The sequence below is a fragment of the Drosophila biarmipes genome, chromosome 3R, assembly GCF_025231255.1.
Source record: "Drosophila biarmipes strain raj3 chromosome 3R, RU_DBia_V1.1, whole genome shotgun sequence".
NCBI lineage: Eukaryota > Metazoa > Arthropoda > Insecta > Diptera > Drosophilidae > Drosophila > Drosophila biarmipes.
In genome coordinates this window covers 6734898-6757206 of record NC_066616.1, presented here as the reverse complement: position 1 = coordinate 6757206, position 22309 = coordinate 6734898, and the positions used below count along the sequence as shown (strand labels likewise).

Sequence of the window (22309 nt, the reverse complement as noted above, 5' to 3'; positions counted from 1 at the left end):
AAAATTCATCTTAAATAAACAGACTGCAAAATGTATCAGTGATACTCTTTAAAAAGATTAAACAAAGAAATACATTTTATTATCCACAAAACACGACTTTAGTAAAAATGAAAATACGAAAACGTTGTCAATCCAACAGATTTTAGATTGTAATGAAAGCAGCGACAAATGGCGCTGACATAGCAGGGAACGAACAAGAATTCCCACGAAAAGCCCAAACAGATTTTACTTCGTTATGCAACTCCCAGCCAGAAAACAGGGAACAGCAAATTAGACAGAAGAAAAGTGAGCGAAGCACAGGAGAAATTGGCAATATCAAAAGCAGCCAAAACGGTAATGGCAACAAAAAACAACTTGGGAAAACTGGAAAAGCGAAGGAAGCTGAGGCAAACAAAAAATTCCATGTTCCCAGCTAACTAAGTCCTTGGCCCGAGGGAATTAAATGGCAGAAGCAGGCATGGCCGGAAAGCCCGAAGAAAAGCAGGAGCTGCCTAGCAATTATCGGAAAAACTGCAAGCAAATTGGCAAGGCTAGCTTTAAGATACATAGCAAGCTAGAACAGTCCAATTGGATTCAATTTTTCTAAAATCTTAGCATTCTACAAAATTTAACATAATTTAAAAAGAATCAGTAAAGGAAGAATGATTTTTATTTAGTTATAGAGTATCGAGTCATGTATTTAATTTGCGTATATCATTTACATACAAATTGTAATTGTATAATAAGTTCGGTATATTGTATAAGTCCAGTATACCGAGTTAGTTTATGAACCAAACTTTAATTGATTTTAAAGAATACTACTTTCTATTGGCAGACATTTTAGAATTTTTGTCATTTTAATTGCCAGTAAGATAATACTAGCTCACATACCAATTTATTCTGAATCCTTTTAACTATCAATTTAAAAAACGACTCCTTCAATTTCGTTTGTGGTAGTTTTTGCCCTATGTTTCAGGTTTCACCCACACTCGTGCCCTACTCGAATCTGGAGCGTGAAAAATCAGCGACACTTGTGCTCCCTTGGGCTTGTTAGCCATCAGCATCTGTTGCCGTGGAATGTTGGTAGCGCCCCAGAAAACAGCCCCCAGGCCCAGTCAACGGCTTTCCAGCCACATTTCCTGCTTTTTTGCTGCAGTGCGGGTGGCAGCAGGGGGTGGTGAGTGGGAGGGGTGGGTTGGGCTGGGTGGCCGGTAAGCTGCGCTAACAAGATTCGACATTTGAACGAGAGTAATCCATCAGCTAACGTTGAGTACAAAAATGGATTAAGAAGAAGTGTGTGTGTACAGTATGGTAGCGAGAGGTTTCAGTTTCATACCGAGCACTGCTTTTTCCTTCTATTTTTAAATCGCTTTTAATGTGCGGCATTTGCTCTCGTTTTTCACCGCTCCTCCAGTCGCTAGGATGTGCTTCATTTTTCACAATGGAATGAAAGTTCAATTATTTGATTTGACAGGCCCTGCCAGGAACTGGCATCAAAGACGACGGCTGCGAGCATCAGATTTACTCGCACACAAACAATCACAAACCCGCCGAACCGACTGCCACAACATATTTTATATCGAGCACGACTTTGACTGCACAATTGAAGTGTAATTTATTAACTTGCCCCGAGCGAAATGAGTTTTTTGCGTTTGTCGAGCTTGAAAAACAGCAAATCGATAAACAACTCCTTGTCAATACTTCAAACCAGTGTGTATATACGAAGGGAAAACACTCAGCTTAAACAAAACATGTTCAAGGACCTTAAAATTTGCTACAAAACAATTAAATACAAATAATAGGTATTTTTTCCTTTATGTGTCAAAGCAAGCCAAATTACTGGAAAATGCTGACTTTCCTTTGAGGGTAAAAACTTTGATTAACCTCGGGCATTAAGGTGAGGTACTCAAGTCCTGATATCTTTTCCATTGCTACCCCCATGAGCGTGTGAGCTGTATATTTGATGACTTCGGTTTACGTTTGCGATAAAGACGAACCCATAAACAAAACACTCAGCTGGTTGATAGACCGTAAGCCCCGATGCCACATCACATCCACCTTTTCCATGGCCTCGGCAACAAATTTTAATGAGCGAGCAGGGCCCATCTGCGGGTTCATTTTTGGGTTCAGCCCGCAGCCAAATAAAATACTTCCCCCTGCGGTTTTGCAACCAGAAACAAAACTGTTGGATTTTATTTGTTTTGTGGGCGATAAGTGGTTGACAATGTAGATTTTGCTTGCCATGAGCAAGCCGAGAGCTCTAAAATAAATTTCGGGCTAACTGGCTGACTGGGTAGAAGGACTTTTACTAGGACGTTTCGAAAAGATTTTAACTTGAATTCCCCACGTGCCATTGGCTTAAAATAAACCCGTCCCCAGAATAGTTCTACCCACTGATAAGAAGCCAGATATCATTTGTAATGCATGTGCAGATGAAATGGAATACGATTCGCAGCACAATAGAACAAATTAATTAGGATATTTTCAGGTACTTACAATAACGGAGTCAAAGACCGCTCCTCGCCAGGATTTCACAATATCAACAATTTGTCTGTCTGGCCCAGTCAAAATCCATTCGGCTCTCATCAATTTTCAGCGAGTCAAAGGCCCCTGCCAAATCACACAGCCAATCGAAATTCCAAGTGTGAGAACCAATTTGCGACTATTAAACGGGTCCCAGAAACACAAGGAGCCGAATAAGCCAGAAGGACCGGATCGGAAAGGAAAGAATGAAAGCCGTGCGGAGCAGTCTGCTGTGCAATGCATTCTATGGGGGTGGTGGCTTCGGATACAGACCAGATTTGAATGGCAGCAAAGCCAAAACGAGCAGTCAAGTGGGTGTGCTCCAGTGTGTGGGTGCATACACTGAGAAAATTGGGGTGTAAGTGGACAATTTAATATTTCGATACTTTTTATTCACATGGATTAACATACATAATAATTTCTGAAACTGCAATTTGACATTTTTATAAAGACTTGGGAAAACATTGAGGATGGGGATTATCGATAGTTTTGCCTATCGAAAATATCGATTATTATAAACAATGTACTAGCCACAAAAAATATATAGCTCATGAACTTATACAGCTAATTCTCAAACTATAAATCTTATATTTAATATATTGTTATTGAAAATTCTGCAAATGTAAACTAAAAACAAATTCTTTTCCGGGCCCGAAACTTTGTTGTTTGATACATTTACTTAAAATAGATAGCGTTGATACTGCTTTGCTTATATTGATCCATTATTTGTTTCTTACTTTTTTAATATCATCGTTGGGTATAAACCAATACTTTTCTTGCTGTGACTCTGTGTATTGAAGCCAATCCCGGGAAAGGCGACAGGCAGAGCTAGCTGAGCTACGAGTACAAATTGCAGTACTTGTATCAAGATACATTCGAAGAACGAGCGGGCAACTGAAGCAGAAAGTTTGAATGGCTGAGGGGGAAAGCGGAGAAAGGCAGTCTGGAAATATTTGCATAGGTGACTCCCCCTAGTTCCGCAGGCGCCCTTTCCCTGTTTGCTCGCATATTGATATGCTTTTGGCCTTTTGTCGACCCTAAATGCCGGTTTGAGCGCTTAAAGGCAATCAAAATCCCTGCTCGCAGATGCGTTGCCTAAATAGTTAAACGCGAAATCCCCGCACGAAATTGAGCCAAGACCTAGCTTGTGGGTGAGTGACTAGCTTCACTTTGACATTTGTTTGACTTTGCTACTTGCCATAACCCGAAAGTAGCAGCTCCTTCAAACTTGTGTGCATTTTAGAGGAGTTTTTGGGGGAGCAGCCAGTGGTAAGACCCAAGTCATGTTTAAGTTTGCGAGAAAAGTGTAGGTCTGGGAAGATGAAGTTTTAAAAGTGGAATAAAATACAAATTTAGGTATTTAAGAAGTGTATAAAATATTTTAATATTATATAATCATTAAAATATAATTATATAAAAACAATTAAACATGAAAAAGTTAAAAATGAATATGCAACCAACATTTCAACGGACTTGAAATGTATTCCAACTGAAGACTTATAAAGAGATTCATTTTGAGTTTAATTTTCTAAAGAGAGACCCGAGCTGAGGCGAGCATTACGCAATAAGAGTCCAGCACTAATGGGTATTGTTGGCTTCGTTTTGGACTCGCTGATGCGAAACACATCAGCACGCTCACATTAACAAGCACACACCCTGACATTTAGCCAGGAGGTCACAGATTGCGTATACGCCACGTCTTACGCTCGCTTGCCACCTGCCTGCTTGTTAGGCGAAAACTGTTTGCTGCCTGTGGAAACTAATTAAAATATGCACAACTTGCCAAAATACTTAAAAGCAGCACACGAGGGCCGAGACGCAGAACAAGGCACTCTGCGGCATGCGGAAAATGTTGGTAAACGCCGCTTGTGCAGTTTTTTGTAATTTTCCACTCAACAGATTTCTCGGCTCCCGTGTTACCCTCACTTCTGTATGCCGTTAACAAAAATGTGAGGAAACAGGGCAAAATGGCGTCGAAAATGCTGCGAGCTGCCTTAACAACAAATAGTTTATTTATGCGCTTATTCTTCGTTACGTATGCACGTTTCTTTTGTGCTGTGCTGAGAATTAATTTAAACTTCTTTCTTGGTTTCTGCTTAGTTGCAGCCAGGAGTGCAACATTACATGTATGGGGCTGCAGCGTGGGTATCCATAAATGTATGCACGGTATCAGTGAATGAGTGGGCTTCCCATGAAGTCTTTAATGGCACCGAAATCCGTGATGAAAATCTCGTTCTGCAACGTATATTCGGTGGAAGAGAATTTTTAAAATGGCTTGGCTTTCGTTGTGATCTTTTTGAAAGTCCTATTATTCAGTCCCCAAGCTCCTGCCGGAGAAAATAGCCCGCTACCTTCGTCTGCTGTTTTTGCCAAAGTTTAAACTAATTTCCTTGTTTTCGTGCCAGGGACACGGGACAAGCCCAAAACTTGCAGAACAAATTCTCCGTAAAGTTTCTTTGCGCCGCTTAGGAGAACAATTAAAAAGATTTGTTTTCATGCTTGAATTTTGTTTTCAGAACAGCAATTGCATATATTTCTTCTGCGGGAGATCCCCAGCTTTAAAGCCACCTGCTACACGATAATTTAATTGAATGTGCCAGCCGAGAAGGCGAGTAATTAAAGTCAACGTCCCGCGATGGGCGGGGCGTTCAAATTAAGCCGAAACAATTTCGGATGCCTTTGTTTATGCCATCGTTTGGGCCAAGAGATGGAGCGACCGAGGACGCGGCAGCAGGCCACTTGACGCCTAATGACCAATTTAATGGGAAGGCGGAAAGCTCCATGGCGCTTTGTGTCCAGATCCAGAGAACATTTGCAAATGAAATGCCCCGGACAAAGGGAAGGGCTGGAGGGATGGCAGAGCAATTCGACCGCCTGCCGATTACCTGTTCGGGGTTGTTAATTAAGTTTAGGCAGCCTAAATGTTATGGCAAAGTTTTCTATTACCGGCTGAACCGAGCCGGGAGACGGGCACACGTCCCCTAATGAGGCACGTAGGCGTATGAGTAACGCAGTCAAACAGGTGAATTTACGGGGCGAACGACGTGACACACTGAGTCCGGCTCTCAGACAATGGGGCGTATGCGCAGTGTGCGCAGTGCACAGCATAATCACCTTCCCTTAATTATTGCCCAGATGTGGGGCGTAAATACTTCTGCCGGCTATTAACCATCCTGGGGCACGCCGAGCAGTTGAAATATGCATGAAACCCAATCGGGGAATTGAAAGAAGTCCCACCGAATATTCCATCTAACAAATTTTGCAGCCAAAAGTTACCGAAGCAGCTCGGCTTAGCATGTAATACCATCCGTAACCCAGAAGCCACCCGCCTATCTATGAAATTCGAGACTTTTTCTTGCTGGTGCTCACAACTTTCACTGCTTGAAAGTTTTCGCACATGAGCTTCAAATTGCGCGTATCCCCCGGGGGAAAATGGCAAGGGGAGGGGATGGGCACGGAATGGGGATGAGGAAGTGGGGCTGGGGCTGGGGCTGGGGCTGGGGCTGGGTCCATACTGAAATCGAAAATTGTTTGCCAAGCGAAGCGCTTAGCTAAATGTCTTCCGTGCCAGTTCTCCACTGGGAGGATGTCGATTGTTGTACAAACCAGCGGAGGGTGCGGAGGGGCAGGATGGGGAGCTACAGGATAAGGAGGAGCTGAAGCCCGGGATAAGAGGACCAGCTTCGAGTAGAGCAGGTGCAGCACGGGCTCAGCCATTAAAACGAACGACAAGTGCAAACATCGAGTGGCACACTTTGAAAAATTTCGAATCAGATATAAAGTTGCGATAATTTTGATTTTATGTTACCCTCGATATTTTAGATTTCATGCCGTGATATACCTTTATTGATTAAACTTCTTCTCAAGCGACTATAAATTTATTGCGGTCTATTTTACCTTGAAAATGACGAACCCTTCTTAAAGGCCTTCTATCAATCTTGACATTCGAAATAACTGGCAGACTAAAAGTGTGTTTAACGAAGACTCTATTATTTAAATACGTTTAGAATGGCCACAATATCGTTCTTATGGATTAAAGAAGAAACAGAGCTTTGAATGTTCAGCGAAGATTCGGAAATGGAACAGTGAATTCCAGTTCAATCATTACGATATTTATAAAAGTATTATAAAAAAACGAAGATGTTCTACATGAGTTTTTCAAACTTTCGACAACTAAATCCTCTTGATAACCTAACCTGATAACCTCTGTTGAAATTAAAACTTCAATTTGAACAAATATTTGTCTAACACTTCCCAAACTTGATCCCAATTTCTCTCTCTGCACTTAGACCAGTGCCCGTGCCACATGGCTGTATTTACATGCAGACAATATGAAGCAGTCGTATATGTTTATAACATCCGCAAATTGTTGAAGATAACAATTATTGTGCATTGAAAGCAAAGCTGGGGAGTGGTGCGTGGGGAGAGGGGCGGGGAGCAGAGCAGCCGGAAATGACAGTTTACGGAAACACACAAAGCCAACAAGGACGCCAGGACCAAGGACCAGGACGGACACAAAAGCCAAGCCCAAATAGCCTGGAGATGTGCCATTAGGTCGCCCACCACCCACTCAGCCCCACAATTCCGCCCCTTTGTGGTTAAGCAGATTTTTTGCTCGTGTGCTGTAAATTTTGCAACTTGTCTGGGGATAACTATTTCACCTTTACAGCTGCTGCTGCTGTGCTGTCTCCCCAGGTGTTGCTCATTAGTGTAACAGGCTCTCCTATGCGGTTAAGTTGAGATTGCTCAGATTGAAATATTACTGGCCCTGACTGGGGCTTACAGCGTGAGGTCGAAACTCAATTAGGACTTGGAGAATTGTTTCTTTGCTGGCATGTGCTCAGCTGTGCAATGAATATGAAAGTTAAAAAGGATTGTTTCTGTGGGCAGCAGAAATTATCACTCCAAAGGGTAATCAGATACCAACACAGACTTTCAGAGTAAAGTGTAAGTACTTACTATCTGTTTCTTAAGTACTTACTATCTGTTTACAATTCAATCTTTTTGGTTGACAAAACCGACCTTTTTTATTGGACAAAGTGTATAAGTTTGTTCTTGTCAGTCGGACCAAATCTGACCATTAAATGTGTTTATTTTCCAGCCGCCTTTCGGACTTGGCCTAATTGATGGCCATTGTCTGGGCTGAAATGCCACTTTTCCCATCAATGCTTTGTTGAAAGGTCAATTACGGCCCGGCTGTCTGGTTATGTAACTCTATCCAGCGTTGACCTTGCATTATTTGGACAGGATGGCTTGCCCTTGCATATTTATAAGGCGAGGCATATTAACTAAGTGGGCAAAAACAAAGCCGAGAGCGAAACAAAATGGCTGGCTTTTTGGCATTGGCGTGGAATGCTCCTATGACCGCGCACACACAAAGGCCCAGAGGACCAAGAAGAAGACCAAGGACCAAGGACCCGCACCCGTTCCCGTTGTCATATCTCGCCAGCAACGCCCTCATTGAGTAAACATTGAGTCAACACTTCCGCTAAGATAACATCAACATGGCGCCAACATTATGGAAGGGCCGAAAGCGATGGCCAAATAGATATTCCATTGCAGATAACATGAGCCAAAAGACAAAAGCGAGGACAACGCAGGCGGGGGGAAAGGCGGCAGGGAGCCGGGGCAAACCAGAGCGCTTAGCTCTTGGCCAGCGATTTTTACCCAATAAATTATTTTATCTGCCATTTCAGCCAAACAAAAACAAATACGCAGAGTGGAGGCCGAGCCACGTGGCATAAAATGGAATTAGGAACGCATTGACAGACGCAAAAAGACACCCAGAACGGCGGCGGCTGTTTATGAAAACGTCATTAAAATACCCCAAAGAGCATCTAGTTCCGTGCCACAACTAGTAAAAGTAATCCCGGACAAAGCCACGGGCGCTGCTCTGGGTGGGTGGAAATTAATTAAGACTAACGCGCTCAGCCGGGATGAATATTTAGGGGTGTGTCCTTCGGCGTGTGCGGTGCAAATTGATTTTCATTCGAAATGGTCGCCTCAAGTGTGATGGACTGTCGGTGATAATATAAATAAATTATTCGAAAAAAAGGGTCAGAGATTTCGGATGCACCAAGAATTGATCCCATAAATTTCAAGTCGTTCAAAATTTGCGTTTATAAAGGGTAAAAACTATGCAAAAGATGTGCTAAGGTTTTAAAAAGATTGTAAACGGCTGCGCGCTTAGTGACGAAACGCACCAAACAGTGTGCTATATGCTAATGAGTAAATTTTAGATAGTGACCAAAGTAGATAACAGCACTTTTGTACTTGGAAGGTGCAGTAGTCACTTTTTTTCCCCTGGTTGAGAGGTGCTTCTGCTGATTTTCTTTACTTACACCACTGGGAGCGTGTAAAATAAAATAGTTTTACAGGCTACGCCATGTCTATCCTGCTCCACTTTGTGACTTTGTGAACTTCGCCTGGCTCTGCCCTCCAGCCTCATTATTTAGTCTGGCTCGGCTCACGGGGCGTATGCGCAATGTCTTCGCTGCCAGAGGATGTCGCCTACGTCATTGTCGTCAATTATTTTCGCATGTGTGTTGCTACGTAATGGCGTAATGTTGCTTTAATATCATTATTTCGTCATTTGCTGCTGGTGACCCCCCAAGGCAAAATTATTTCATGCGACGCCGAATAACGAATTCAATTTGCGAATTTCTGGCAAGGCCAAAAACACAGGAATGATTGGGGTGAGAATGAGGGACGGAGTCCCTTGGTATCGTATTATTTGCCGATACTAAACGATAATTTATTTCTAACTGCGTCGAAAATTTGCTTTCGAAATTTGTTAGCCGCGGGCGCTGAATTATGCCATGTATGGGAGGAGAATTGTAAAATCGGAGGGAAATTAATTTTCCATGCATTTGCCGGGCCCAATTGTGCGAACAATTTATTGCTCCAGCTAATGTTTGGCCCAAGGATAAATTCGCGTGTATCTCGTTCGACGGATTCCAAACGTCGAAACACTTTGAATAATTTAAGCAATTTGTGATTGACTCTTCCCTCTCGTTAAATTGCGAATTGAAAATGCCTCGAATTTTGATAAAACTTTTCGTTGCTCTGACCAAGCGCGTCCACTCTATTTTAACAAATGAAATATTCATACAACTCAAGAACCTTTCAGTTAAAATAGGAAATGAAAAATTTACGAGGACACCATTTGCATACGCATAAGTACAATTTTCCATTCGCAGTTAATGCGAACTTTCATTCTGCATATTTAATTTTTATAACCACTTATGCTAATATTAAATACACTTTTAAGCTGCTTTAAGCCCCGAGCCAGAAACTATTTTCCCCCATTATGTTTTTATTTTAAATGCAGATGGCTTATAATTCCCGCCAAGTATTTTTTATCCCCAGCCGGCGAGATGCTTTTTATTTTCTTCTCGTTGACTTGCGCTCCGCCTGATGAAAGTCAGTTTAATTCCCGCCTCCGCTGTTGTGTAGAACCATTGTTTCAGCCATTTTTGCTGGCAGCGGGCGGAGCCCAGTCAAAGAGGCGAAAAGTTGTGTAGTCGCATACATAAATAAGGGACGTGGGCGAGCAAAAAATTATAAGCCTTTGTTTGTCGGATAGTCAGCATAATGAAACCCCAAAACGCTGCAAAAAGGAGGCAGCCCATTAGGGCAATGGAGAGACGCTGATAAAAAGTCGGAGAGTTCTTCTCGGATATTATTATCAGGAGACGAACTCTGACATGCAAAGTGCATTTGGCTAAACTAAAACGTAGTTAAAAAGTCGCATTACTCCCCATCACTTGAAAAGTTCTCCATCCCACTTAACACTTGGCATTTTTTCCTCTCCCTTGGTTTTAACTCTTTTGCAGATTGCATTTTTCGCTCATATTTTCTTGGAGCGAATTTCTCACATTTTTGCATAAATTTGCATGAGAAATTACAGTTTGAGTTGGTCCGAGTATCTGTCTCCTCTTCGGACTTTTTTGCTTTTATCGGGCGAAGTTTTATGCAAAAACAATAGTTTTCCCAGGAGTCATGTGTTGAAAACTGTTAGTTCACTTCTTGTGGTTCCGGCTATTTACTGAAAAATTATAAAGAAATTCAGAGGAAGGCGATTCCCAGAGATAGGTATCTGTAGTGGCTGCATTTAAAGCCATTTCCATTTTCCACTATCGCCCCTCCGTTTTTGCTGCCCCTGCATGGGTATTTTCATACCCACTTAAGCAGGGGAGGCAAGACAGTCATTTCAATAAACTCAAATAACAATGCCAAGGCAAGTAAGTCAGAAACATTTTCATTTCCATTTCCAGTCAGACAACTGCTAAACAATTTTCCTTCCACCTCCTGCCACTTCCCCGTGGTCCCGGCATTCCTTTGCCGGGGCTTTGACTTTGCCTTTGGACTCGGATTTCTTTTTATATTCGTGCAGATCCTTCGTTTCGTTTGCCTTCCCAACTCGGTTAAGCACCAAAACTGATTAAATTTCCGGAAATACATGTCTGCGAGTGTACCAATCGATATGTGTACTATAAAGAAGCAATTTTTTCGACATACGGCCACATAAATGGGAGCACTGAATATAGAGCATTCGCATCGTTGGCGTCTTTCAACGATTTGAACTTTTGGTTTGTCGCAGAGGAAGAATTGATTATAGCAGCTTTTCTTCTCATTTTATTGTAGTAGTTTGAGTAAAAAGTAGTTATATTCACTGGAAATAAATTGTATAATATCATATCGCATGAAAATCCCTCAATATCTTCAGTGATTCTGCGAAGATCCCAAGACATCCCTAATACTCATCAAATGAGTTATACCTTTTCCTCATGTATCCTCTTTATGAGGCTTGAGTGTGTGCTTCGGTTCCCCTCGGAGAAGGCTGATTATGGACGAAAAAATCGGAGCAAACAAATATCCATTACACCTAAGGATTGACCCAACTTTGAACTTTATTGCCCATGGACCGACCTGCCGGCCACGGCCGCCTTCTAATTGCTTGGCCCACAATTCTTAATTTAGTTGTGCTACTTAAGCAGTTTAATGCCTCGGCGGCAACGACTGCTCCTCGTCCAAAATGCCTTTCATCCACCCTCGCCGCCGCCCACAGACAAATTAATGACCCTTGGACCGGGTAAAATAACTGAGGCTGAGGCTGCGGATGCGGACGCGGATACGAGTGCGGATGCGGATGCTGCGTCTAGCTGGCGCAGAATTTATGGCGCAAGGAGCAGAGAAAAAGTTGCGGCAGGGCGGAAATTGCGGCCAGTTGCAAAGTCAAGAGACTACTTTTTGCCTTTCCGAAGATGTAATTCCCCGACCTTCCGTGATAAAACGTTCTCCACAGCAATTCCCTGGGCCGCTTATCGCGTTTTGATTTTTAATTAAAGCAAAAGTATTTCACAAACTGGAATTTCGTTTCGTTTATTTGCAATTAAATTAGGCAAACAACATGAAAACACTCCCGAATCCAATTATCTCTTCGAGAGCCGAGATACAAATTGCAAATGTGAATAAAGTCATTTCGGAGACTGCCGCACATATACAAGTTGTATACAAATTTGAACTTTTGACAACTTTTTGTTTTCAGTCCAAAAGTTCGCAAGAATTTCGGGGAGAAGCGGCAAAGTTGGAGATGTTTTTGCTGTCATGTAATAAGGCGGCATTATTGTGTACACAGAATCTCTGAGTGTGTTCGAGCAGGATCTCGGGCCTTCAAATGTCTTTAAAAAAGCAGGGAAGTAAGTAAGGGCCTGAGGAGCTAGGGCCGGACGTCGGCTGTTGGCTGACGAATAAATGGATACTTGTCACACTGTTTGGCTTGAGTATCCCACCGCAGCGTGGCTCTTAACTCGTTCACAATCACAATAGCCAAATAAAACAAAGCGCCTGTGCAACAGTGCGTATGATTTACGGTGTTTACCAGGGAGTGGGCGGAAGTGAAGTTAAGTAAAGTAAAGTCACTACTGCTGCGGACAACTTGATGGCGTTGTTTGTCGAGCAACCTAAGGAACTCGCACTCTAAAATCCCTTCTGGTCTGCCCTCTGTTTGCTCATGTGACTCGGCGTCTTTGCCTGGGGGAAATTATATGCGGGAAATGTAGTCGAAACTCGCATAATAAATGAAAGCACCAGCCAGCCAACGAGGCCCACCCTGACGGAATGTGGGAATAACTCAATTTCCAGGAATACAATTAATTCAACTAGTGAGCCGAGGATTATGGGCGAGGCGGCAGCCGAGTCTCATTACTTTGCTAATGATCTGCATAATAATTTACTTACACTTGAGGGCATCATATAATTAAAATTTTCCACCAGCTCCGAGTCACTGATTCAATTAATACCCTGCAGAAGGGTCGCTCTTGGTGATTGTCTAAATTGTATCTCGGGTGTTTAATTAAAAAGCAATTTATAAATACTTATTAATATCGAACAAGTCTTTAAACGGAAATCAGTTTGTCTGCTTTGTTTCTTCATTAACGTTTAATTACCAAGTATTCAGTTATTCTCTTTGTAAAGTTAGCTTACTTAAATTAAAATTGAAAAGACAAGAACTATTTTTTCTTTCAAGTTTTACAGGGGTTTTACTGCTTAGAATATGTTTAATATATATTAATATGTCCCAACGAACTGAATAACTATTCTAGCTATTACTGTAATTTGATCCCTCTGCCTTAGACAAACTGTTTGCCATCCAAATACGCAAATGGCGCGTGTCGGGTTAATTATTAAGCATAGTTTAAGTGCCACATGGCGTGGAGTGGAAGGTCTAATAAAGTGCTCCGTCTCTGATCCGATTGCAGCCTCATCCGCCATGGAAGGACCTCCTCTAGAGCCCCAGAAGCCGTCGGCCAGCGCCTCCTCATCCGCCTCCTCGGAAGCCCGCTCGTCGCTGAGTACGTGAACGTCTTCGCGGAGAATGTCCGCTTGCATGACAATTGTAGCGTGCCGGCATTCAGAAAACGCAGCAGCAGCAGACGACGCGGCTGAGCGCGCAATACGTGAAGTGATTCCCAACGAGCAGCGGCAGTAGGACCAACAGGACGAGGACAAGGACACCCCATCCAGCATCCAACGCACATGCACGACAGAAGGGCTTAGCACCTGCACTCGAGCCGCAGACAGCAGCGGAGCCGACGCACGGAATAAGTAAGTGCGAGCTGAATAAAAATACCTTCCACCAAAAAGGGAAGAGTGTGTAAGGGGCACAGCAGCTGGGCTCATCTGTAGGGTCGTTCTTCGGCTTACAAGACCGTCGAGCACCTTACGCGGGACAAAGGCGCAGGATTACCGCTCCTTCAACAACCAATATCGGGGTCCAGTTCGAATAGGCTTCATTTTTTTTTGAAAATTGTTGGAATAATAATACGCTTTAATCTATTTCTGATCATTAAGAAAACTATTCGCATATGTGAAAGATCCAAAGATTTTAAATTCAATTTAAATGTTTTTCACTTTCTTTTCCTCCCTTGCAGTTTTTGAATACGCATTTAATTATTTTTCAATCTAATTAACTTAACCAGACTTACCGTACCTTTTTGTTTTTGCCCTGATTAAAATATTTCAGGATCTTTAAGACTACTTTATTATTCCAAACTTTTTAGTTGCTCTTTTTATGTGTTTAACGTTTTTAAATTATGCCCACTTTTTTGGAAAAGAACTATTGAAATAGTTGGTTTAACAGCATGTCCTAAGTTAACTAAGTTTTTTTTTACTTTTACCAGAATTTGACTCATCACCAATCAACCACTAGGCTTCCCTTTAATAAGCGTGGGGTACTCCGAAACAGACCCTTTGAAAGCCTTTCGTCAAAATCTGCTTATCGGGACGACCACATCCTTCGTGTGGCTCCTTCGAGTTGTTGATCCAATGACCCAATGTCGCCAGTAAGGCAATGAAAAGGCTCTGGCTTTGTTCCCTGCACCTTAACCCTCCATCGCCCCACCTCCCAGTCTCGCCACGTAGGCATTCTCCTCGTGTTGTCAGGAGCCTCTGCCTGCCTGCCTGCGAGACTGACATGTCTAGCATATGCAAAATGCCAACTGTCCTGGCCACCCAACCCATCCCGTCCCCAAAAACCCCTTTGCTGGTACCTTTATTCTTGTTGTCGGCTACAACAAGGGCAAGGACACTACACCAAGTGCAAACAAGGTGATGCTTCAGCAGGCAAACATACCGAAAAACAAGATGAGCAGAGGGGTAAGGCAACGAGTGGACGGGTGGATTTTTACCCAGTTTATGCCGCTTTCTTTTTGGGGAAATGCCTCTAGACAGACTACAAAAACGGCAGTGAGGACCGAATGAAATGCTCCAAGGCACACACTAGGCGGAATTGCCTCGAAGAGCGCAAAAGAGCCCAAATGAAGAATGCTGAAAATGCTTTATAGAATTTGAACTCAAGTTTAATCAGATAAAGTTCTAGCGATTTGGGGTAAACTATAAAAAGGGTTTGAATTGGGGGCTTGTATTTTATTGTAAAGTAAAAGCTTGCTTTACAACAGTCTACGCCTTTTGCTTTGAAGTTTAAAACCAGCATCATTTGTTTGGTTTTTGCCATAGTCAAGTTACATAACTTTTTACAGTTTTTTAATATTCGATAAAACACATTAATTACATTTAATTGAACTTGTTTTTCTTTGCAGCTCACCTAAACTCACATTTTTTGCACAAAAAAGCAGCCAAAAACCTATAGCTGTTGTAAAGTACAATTAAAAGAGGACATAAAAAGTGTGAATCCTTGCCGAGACTGGCAAAGCGAGAGCAGGCCAAGACACAAACAGCTATCTTGTGGTCAATTATACCAGGGCAGAGGGCGGAACAAGTATACAACAGCAGTCGGACATCAGTTATCGGAAAACAAGGACAACATTGCGACGTGGCCATTTTGACCAATAGTAATAATGGTTATGTTGCTGCACTCGAAGCGACAACTCCCGCCATCAGCAGCAACGAGAACGCGGCGGAAAGTGCCGCCCCCCGCGAGGCGGAGGGCGTGGTCGTCCCTGCTGATCCTGGTGCTCCTGGATGTGTATTACCCCGGGTGTTCCGCCGCTGGCATTAGTTACAGCAGCAACAGCGGCAACCTGAGCACCTCGCAGAAGGGTCCCTCGTCTCCCTCCGGCGGCCTCGTGCTGATCGGTTCCAGCAGCGCCACCTCCAGCTCCGTGCCCTCGTTGTCCCTCACCTCATCCTCGTCGGTAGGCTCCTCCTCCGCCAGCAGCTCGGCCTCCTCTGCATCCGCCACGAGCAACAGCGGATCCGGTGGCAGTCGCAGTGGAAGACCCACCAGCAGTAGCGGCAACTCCAACTCGAACTCCAACCCGAACCATGATCAATTACCCGCTCAGCTATCCTCGCGGATTATCCACACACGCAATGGCGCCATATCGGGCGTAATTGTCCAATTAGACGGCAGGCACTTGGATCCGGTCGAGGCGTACCGGGGAATCCCCTACGCCTCGCCGCCGGTCGGCAATTTACGGTTCATGCCGCCCGTCTCGGCGGCCATGTGGTCAGGTGTCAAAAAGGCGGACAGGTGAGTCGGCTGCACATATTATTCAGAGCGGGGTATTAGGCGCCATGAAACCGGGATTATCCTTAATTGCTTCGTTTCGCTTCGGAAACTATAGGAAGTCGATTTTGGAATAATAATTTCAAGAGGTATTATTTAAAAATATGTGTATTAAGATACACCTTGTAAGGTTGCGTGCCTTAAGATTTTTACTGAATTTAATACCTATAATGTAGCAAAAGAACTCTATTCTTTGCCCAGTATTTTAGGAAGCTTATTATAACCCATAAGCTGGGGTTTGCAAAAGCTAAGAATACATATTTGATAAACATATACGAAGCTAAAATTCGAAAAAGCTCACCTAAATGGTAACCTAGAATAAAGAATTCCTGTACAAAAATTTAATTCATTACAACTTTTTGGAATACTAGGCAAACCCTTTAATTTTAAGCAGAAAGGTAACAATACATTTTTGGAAATCCCACGAATTTGTCCACCCAATCCCATCAGAGTCGCCACGAACCCTCGTCCAAGTAATTTAATAAGTTACCAAAGAAGTCCCCCGATGTCCACTTTGTGACAGAAAGCTTTGTCCATCTAAAAGCATTAAATCATTCCGCAAAAGGGTTGATTTTGATGTGCCTTTCGAGTGCATAAAATGATCAAAATGCCATAAGTCAAGGGCCCAGGCAGCGAGTCTCCCGAGAGTGCCCAACAATTGTCACCTCAATTAACCGACTCATTATTGAGTCAAGTGCGCAGGCGGCGGTCCGAAAATGTCGAGGGCCCGGCAACTGAGTAACTGAAAATAATGAAAGTAATGGAAAACGCTGCATCCCTTTCGCGGCCCGCGACACAATGGGCATAACGATAATGGCTTCTGGAAATGCCGAATGAAAAAATGGGAAAACACAAGTCAAAGGTCAGCTTAGTCGGCGGGCTTCCGCTCGGAATATCTCGCAAATTAAATATTTACGCTGTCGCCGGCGGCAAACTGCGCTGCGGGACGAGCGGCAGCTACACAGCAGCATCTAATTTACAAATGCTCCCAAGTGGCAAATCATTATTCACAAAGATGCCCAGAGATATTCCAGGTTCCCTTGTTTACCATTGTTATAAAAAGGGAAGCGAAATGGGGCCGCGGCGCCGCGAAAGTTTTCCCCTTTTCGAGACCCAGAACCAGACCCATAATGGCGATGGAAAAGGGCGGCCAAATCAGTACAGCGCACAGCGGAGACTGGCGAATAAAATATAATTTTTCAAGTTTAACAAAGAACACCACCTGCGGCCTCGCGGCAGACTGATGATTCTCGCATTCTCGCATTTCCCCGCCAATTTTTGGGTAATTCCAGCCCCCGGACGGGCCGGCTAACGGACGGATTCCGTCTTCTGCCGCATCATCTCCACTTTTCCGGAGGGCGGGCGGCTTTATTTGTCAGGCCGTCCTGTTGACAGCGGGGGTCAGTCGCAAGAGGAGCCAATAAAACGGCTTGAGTAATGGTCGGAGGTTTTTCAGCACGTCAGCGTAATAAAGTTGTCCACGGACAGTTGGCGCAATAGGTCATTAGCCTGATTTTGGCCGGGAAATAGATACCTCTCAGGTTGTGGAGGCCAAAATGTCCGGATTGTGTTGTGGTTTGGCTGGAATTTGGCTTTGGTTTCGTTCGTTTATCATTGGTTTAGTTTCTCTTTTATAACCAAATAGCTAACATGGTTTCCACTTCCCACATTTATGTGATATTATGTTTAGCTTTTCTAGTTATGATTTTATTTATTATTCATTTTTTTTTATTATTTATGAAATTTTAATTTAATTTACTCGACCACTATATAACCTATATAGTTACATCCCAAATCGAGATATGCATTACTAGTTTTATCTACCTACCTGTGCTGGCCCCTCCCCCGTCTGCATTCCTCCTTTTGAACTAAAGTTTGCCCTGAATTTCCACAACAAAAAAAAACAAACTTTGCGGGGCCGCATACTTTTTCACCACAAGTTGCCCCCCAACTTTCATCGGCCACATTGCACAAATAATTCCTGACGACCACAAAAAATGGAGGCAACGCAGGAAAAAGAAGAGGAAATTATGTCCACACATATTCCTAGCCCGCCAAAGGCAGCAGCTGTTCATGGCTTTGACAAGCCACGCGTGTCACCACCAAGCCCCCAACCACCCACTCCCAGCACCCGCTTTTCCAACCTCATCCACGCATTTCCCCGACCAGCGTCTTTAATAAAAATGAAATAAATTCCGCCAGCCACTTTGCACTTTGGTGCTGTTGTTCCGACGGCTGCACATTGGTCCTGGTCGTTGCCTGTGGCGTAAGGATTATGAAAAACAAGCGGATTAGTGGCCAACCTCTCCTGACCAGGTTCCCGGTTCCGGGGCGTACGGGTCCCCGGTTCAGGCTCATAAACGAAGTGTAAAAATCGCAATAAACTGACGAGTTTTATGCATGACGCCAAAGTTTTTAATAAAGACGAAAGTAAAAGCCCCACGCAGAAACGCTAAGTGGGGAAACTCAAGTTAACGATTTTCCTAATAAAAAAGCGCATTAATGAATGGCGGGCAGGGGCTGGGCGGAGCTGGTTGGGTGGTTAGGTAGTAGAAGGACCTTCAGAATGTGCGTGCAGCAGTTTGAGAGGCATCTCTTTCGCCCCGGCAAACAGAAGCTGGCTCCGTCATTAAAAACGTTAATTCCAATTTGAGGCTCAAGAGCAAATGGTAACCGCAAGGCGGTGGAGGGTTAAGGCAGGATGGAAGTGGGGTGGGGGTGGGGATGGGGGCATCTCGAGGACATCAGCCGCATAAATTGCCGACTGACTCGGCGGCGGCGGCGCTACAAACTGTTGCCCGTTTTAAATGAAATTGCGAAAATTCATTTTAAATTGGATTTTATTTAATTTGACTGCGGCAAGAAAGCTTTACGCCCGAAGGAGATTTTCCGACCAAGGTGTGAGTCCGCTGTCCCCGCGTCTGTGTCGCCTGCCAATCTAATTTGTGTGAGCGTTCGGAGGGATGGGAAAATCAGGATGAGGACGACAACCTTCTGGCCCGTTGGCCACAGGTAAAATTAATCTATTTTACTTGACGTGGCCGCAATGTCGCGTATAATTTTATGCGATCTGGTGCCCTCCGTTCGTCACCCACCGTTCCCCATTGAAGTCTGCACAGGGAAAAACAAAATATTTCAAAAGATAATGGTTATGATTAATTTTAAAAATTTTATACGAAATTATTTTTGCTTAATATTTTTACAAATTATATAATGTTTTTATTATTTCCTAATTTTATGAATGGCCCTAACTTTTGTCTCTCTGTATATGCGTGTATTTTTCTGCTTGGCTAAGATTATGCTTTTGTTTGATGTATTTAAGCCGAAAGCGCCAGCGGATCTCTGGCCGGGCTGCTGTCCTGGCTACCATTTATTTACCACAAAGCGCTGGAACCCCTCCTCCGGGAGGGGAGCCCCATGGAGCCCCGGAACCCTGACCCTTGAAGCTTTGTCTGCTCTCGAGTCTCCTCTCCCCTGCATGCAGATTAGCCGGCCTTCCACTCAAATGTACACAAAACTCGGGCATTTCGGGCCTGCTTTGCTTTATGTTTTGTTTGTGAATTCCAAATTGCATATATTCCGGAATACGAGAGCAGGAGAATGCCGAGCAACCATGGCTGTAACCTTGTTTACTTTTGACCGCGTGCTGTTTCTCACTGCTCAGGGTCACCATCTTCAAATTGTTTGCTCGAATTTCGCAGATATCTGTTTGTGGCAAATAATCTGCGTTGAGAGCTGGCCGTGTTTGGAAGATGCAATCCGATATTAGTTACTAGTCGTTACGCAAATATGCTGAGAATGTTCAGGCAGGGCAAAACAAAGGTCCTGTACTCAAGGACATACCTCAATGCAGAAGGAAATGCTTTAAGAAATGTTCAGACTGGGCTTTAGAAGACCTTGATATAATGCGAGATACATTAGTATGTAAATTATGCACAGCGCTGAACTGCAAATTATACCTAGACAAACTTGATCTATCCTTGCCTACTCCCGGTAAAATTATAAGGTTAAATCGGATATTTAAGTAATCCTAATAAAACAATAAAAGTAAACTAATAGCGAAAAATAACAATGTAGACATACAAAATAAATACGAATGGCTTTTATTATTTTTTTTATCAGAAACATCGTTGTCAAATCTTCTGCCTGACTTCTGTTTTCCACTCTTTTTAAGACTCTTCCTTACTTTGAATATCCGAAAGTATTTTCCTACCTTTATCACGTACCAGCTCAATAAATGCAATAGTAAAGCATACGATGGCTCTAAAGTAAATTGCCCCAGCGAGAAACATGATTATTCGCCCCCTCAGCTGTCTGTAAAATCTACAAGTAATTATCAAGTTTTAATGCCCTGCCATTTGCATAGGCTGCATCGATGGCGAGAAGAACTCACCCTGACCTTAATTGCGGCACCCGCTTTATTAGCCCAACTCAGCCACTCCCTTGGAGCTGTGTACCTGCACCACCGCACCGCCCGACCCACCTCCAGCACCACCTGTACTGCGTACCACCCGTTCTTATCTGCGAAAGTTCAGCGGTTGCAAAGTGGCATAAACAAGATCGCTTGCCACTTGAGAAGTGTGCGCCATTCGTTTGCCATGGGGGCAACATTAAAAAGGCAAAATGTGGCTTTTATGACCTCGAACGGGGGGTGGGGCGTGGAGGTGCTTCGTTACCTGCCCGGACCACTACAACTACGCCAGTTGCCGTTAAAACTTTTCACTTTCATTATTTTTAATATTTTCTGCTCATCCAAGCTGCTTCGACCAGGGCTCCTGGCTCCTGTTCATGTGGCTGCAGGCTTCCGTGGTTGACACCATGTCCGCTACATTAAAAAAAAGGCAAGGGAGCACAGAGCCCGAAAATGAAACTTTTATTACCTGCCTTATTGTTTTGCCATAAAATTAATGATTATTATGGCAATCGCATGGCCACCACAAGCGTCCATTAAGCTGGCGACCCACCGAGGGTCAGCTCCAAGTAGATTCCCCATTTTCTGCGAGGCGTTTGGAATGCCATAAAAACCAAAAATTAAATACACTCGCCATGGTAAACAAAAAGCAGCAGTGCGCAGCGTTGGCGGTAATAACAAAGATAAAAGGGCACCAGCGAAATAAAGTTAAGGAAATTAAATAAAATAAATTCCCGTTTCGCAATGTCATTAATGTTAATGCATTTTGGGATGACTGAAAGAGGAAGCCTCATAATGGCCAGCCGATATGGAGGGGAATGGGCGAGATTTTCGCCCTTAAATGCTCCTATTGATTTTCGCTTTATGACAATTTGATGGCCAACAGGAGTTGTGGCTGTTAATGAGTTAAGCCGACTACTTAAAGGGATCCCAGCACTCAACTGTAAGTTAGGAGAAGTTCTGGGGGCCCTTCTGTCTTGACGAGTGGAATTCTCAGGGAAATCGCATTGCCCCTAATTCATTAGTGGCCACAGATGCCTCCAATTGCTTGCCAATCCTCTCAGAAGGTCGGCATTTCAACAAGCCTTCCACTGGCATCATGAAATTTAAACGCAATTTTACCCATGCCACGTGTCTTTCCCTGGAATCGTTAGAAAACTGGGATGAATGTGTGTCGCCCGGCCACACATAGATCAGATTAAAAACAAATAATAACAATGCCAGCCCAAAGCAGTTGGCAGGGCCGAAACCACTGTACACTGAACAGAAAGTCATGATCGGTCTACTAACAATTTTTAACATTTCGAATTAAGAACTTTCATTAAATGTGTTTTTATACCTTTTTACCAAACTAAAGTTGGGTTGGCATAAGATTATTTAAATTCCGAATTTCTAACAATTACAAAATATTACTTTTCTTAAGAAAGGCGTTTTCTTGTGTATGGAAATTGTAACTATTGTAAATACATTTTTCATAGCTCAAAAAATACTGACAAAACATAACCATTTGTATAGGAAATGGGATGTTGATGAACCAAGATGTTTATGACATAACGCCTTGTGTAACTTTGGGCAACTTCCCAATTTTTTCCCGTGTACACCGAGCCCCATCAGATTCATAAATGAGCGCAAGGCCAGAAGAGAGAAGGCTCCTGGCATTTGAATGGCCTGAATGTGGGAACAGAGGGAGAAAATCAGTAAATTGCACAAGTGCACATACGGAGGGAGTTCTGCAAATGGGGAAAATCGAACGATAAGAGCCAAATCGAAAACCAATTTACTAGGATCGAAAATAAGCCTCGGCCAAAAAGAGGAAAATGCAAAAAAGGAGAGCGAAGAGGCACCCAAAAAAACCAGAAAGCAAA

The 22309-nt window shown here is 43.4% G+C and overlaps 2 protein-coding genes across 5 annotated transcripts in view; one reads left to right on the top strand and one right to left on the bottom strand.

Moving 5' to 3' along the window:
- Nucleotides 1-13046: 13046 nt before the first annotated feature.
- Nucleotides 13047-14145, bottom strand: LOC127011520 (uncharacterized). Of its 3 annotated transcripts, none has more exons than XM_050888562.1 (2): nt 13997-14145; nt 13047-13794 (listed from the first exon to the last, which is right to left on the bottom strand). In XM_050888562.1, exon 2 carries the CDS (start codon nt 13684-13686, stop codon nt 13075-13077), a length of 612 nt encoding a protein of 203 aa, XP_050744519.1. In that variant the 5' UTR covers nt 13687-13794; nt 13997-14145; the 3' UTR covers nt 13047-13074. The 3 variants fall into 3 exon arrangements, 1 of the variants encoding a protein (XP_050744519.1); XR_007764520.1 differs by having other exon boundaries at nt 13792-13930; nt 13997-14122; XR_007764521.1 differs by lacking the exon at nt 13047-13794 and adding an exon at nt 13841-13930 and having other exon boundaries at nt 13992-14122.
- LOC108027142 (neuroligin-3) overlaps nt 13463-22309 on the top strand; it is a 38790-nt gene continuing 29943 nt past the window's right edge. The window contains exons 1-2 of one of the 2 annotated variants that reach the window (XM_017098361.3): nt 13463-13611; nt 15105-15997. In XM_017098361.3, the coding sequence (XP_016953850.1) occupies nt 15363-15997 (635 nt within the window). In that variant the 5' untranslated portion in view covers nt 13463-13611; nt 15105-15362. The remainder of the gene's footprint in view (nt 13612-15104; nt 15998-22309) is intronic. The other variant, XM_017098363.2, reaches the window with a different exon arrangement.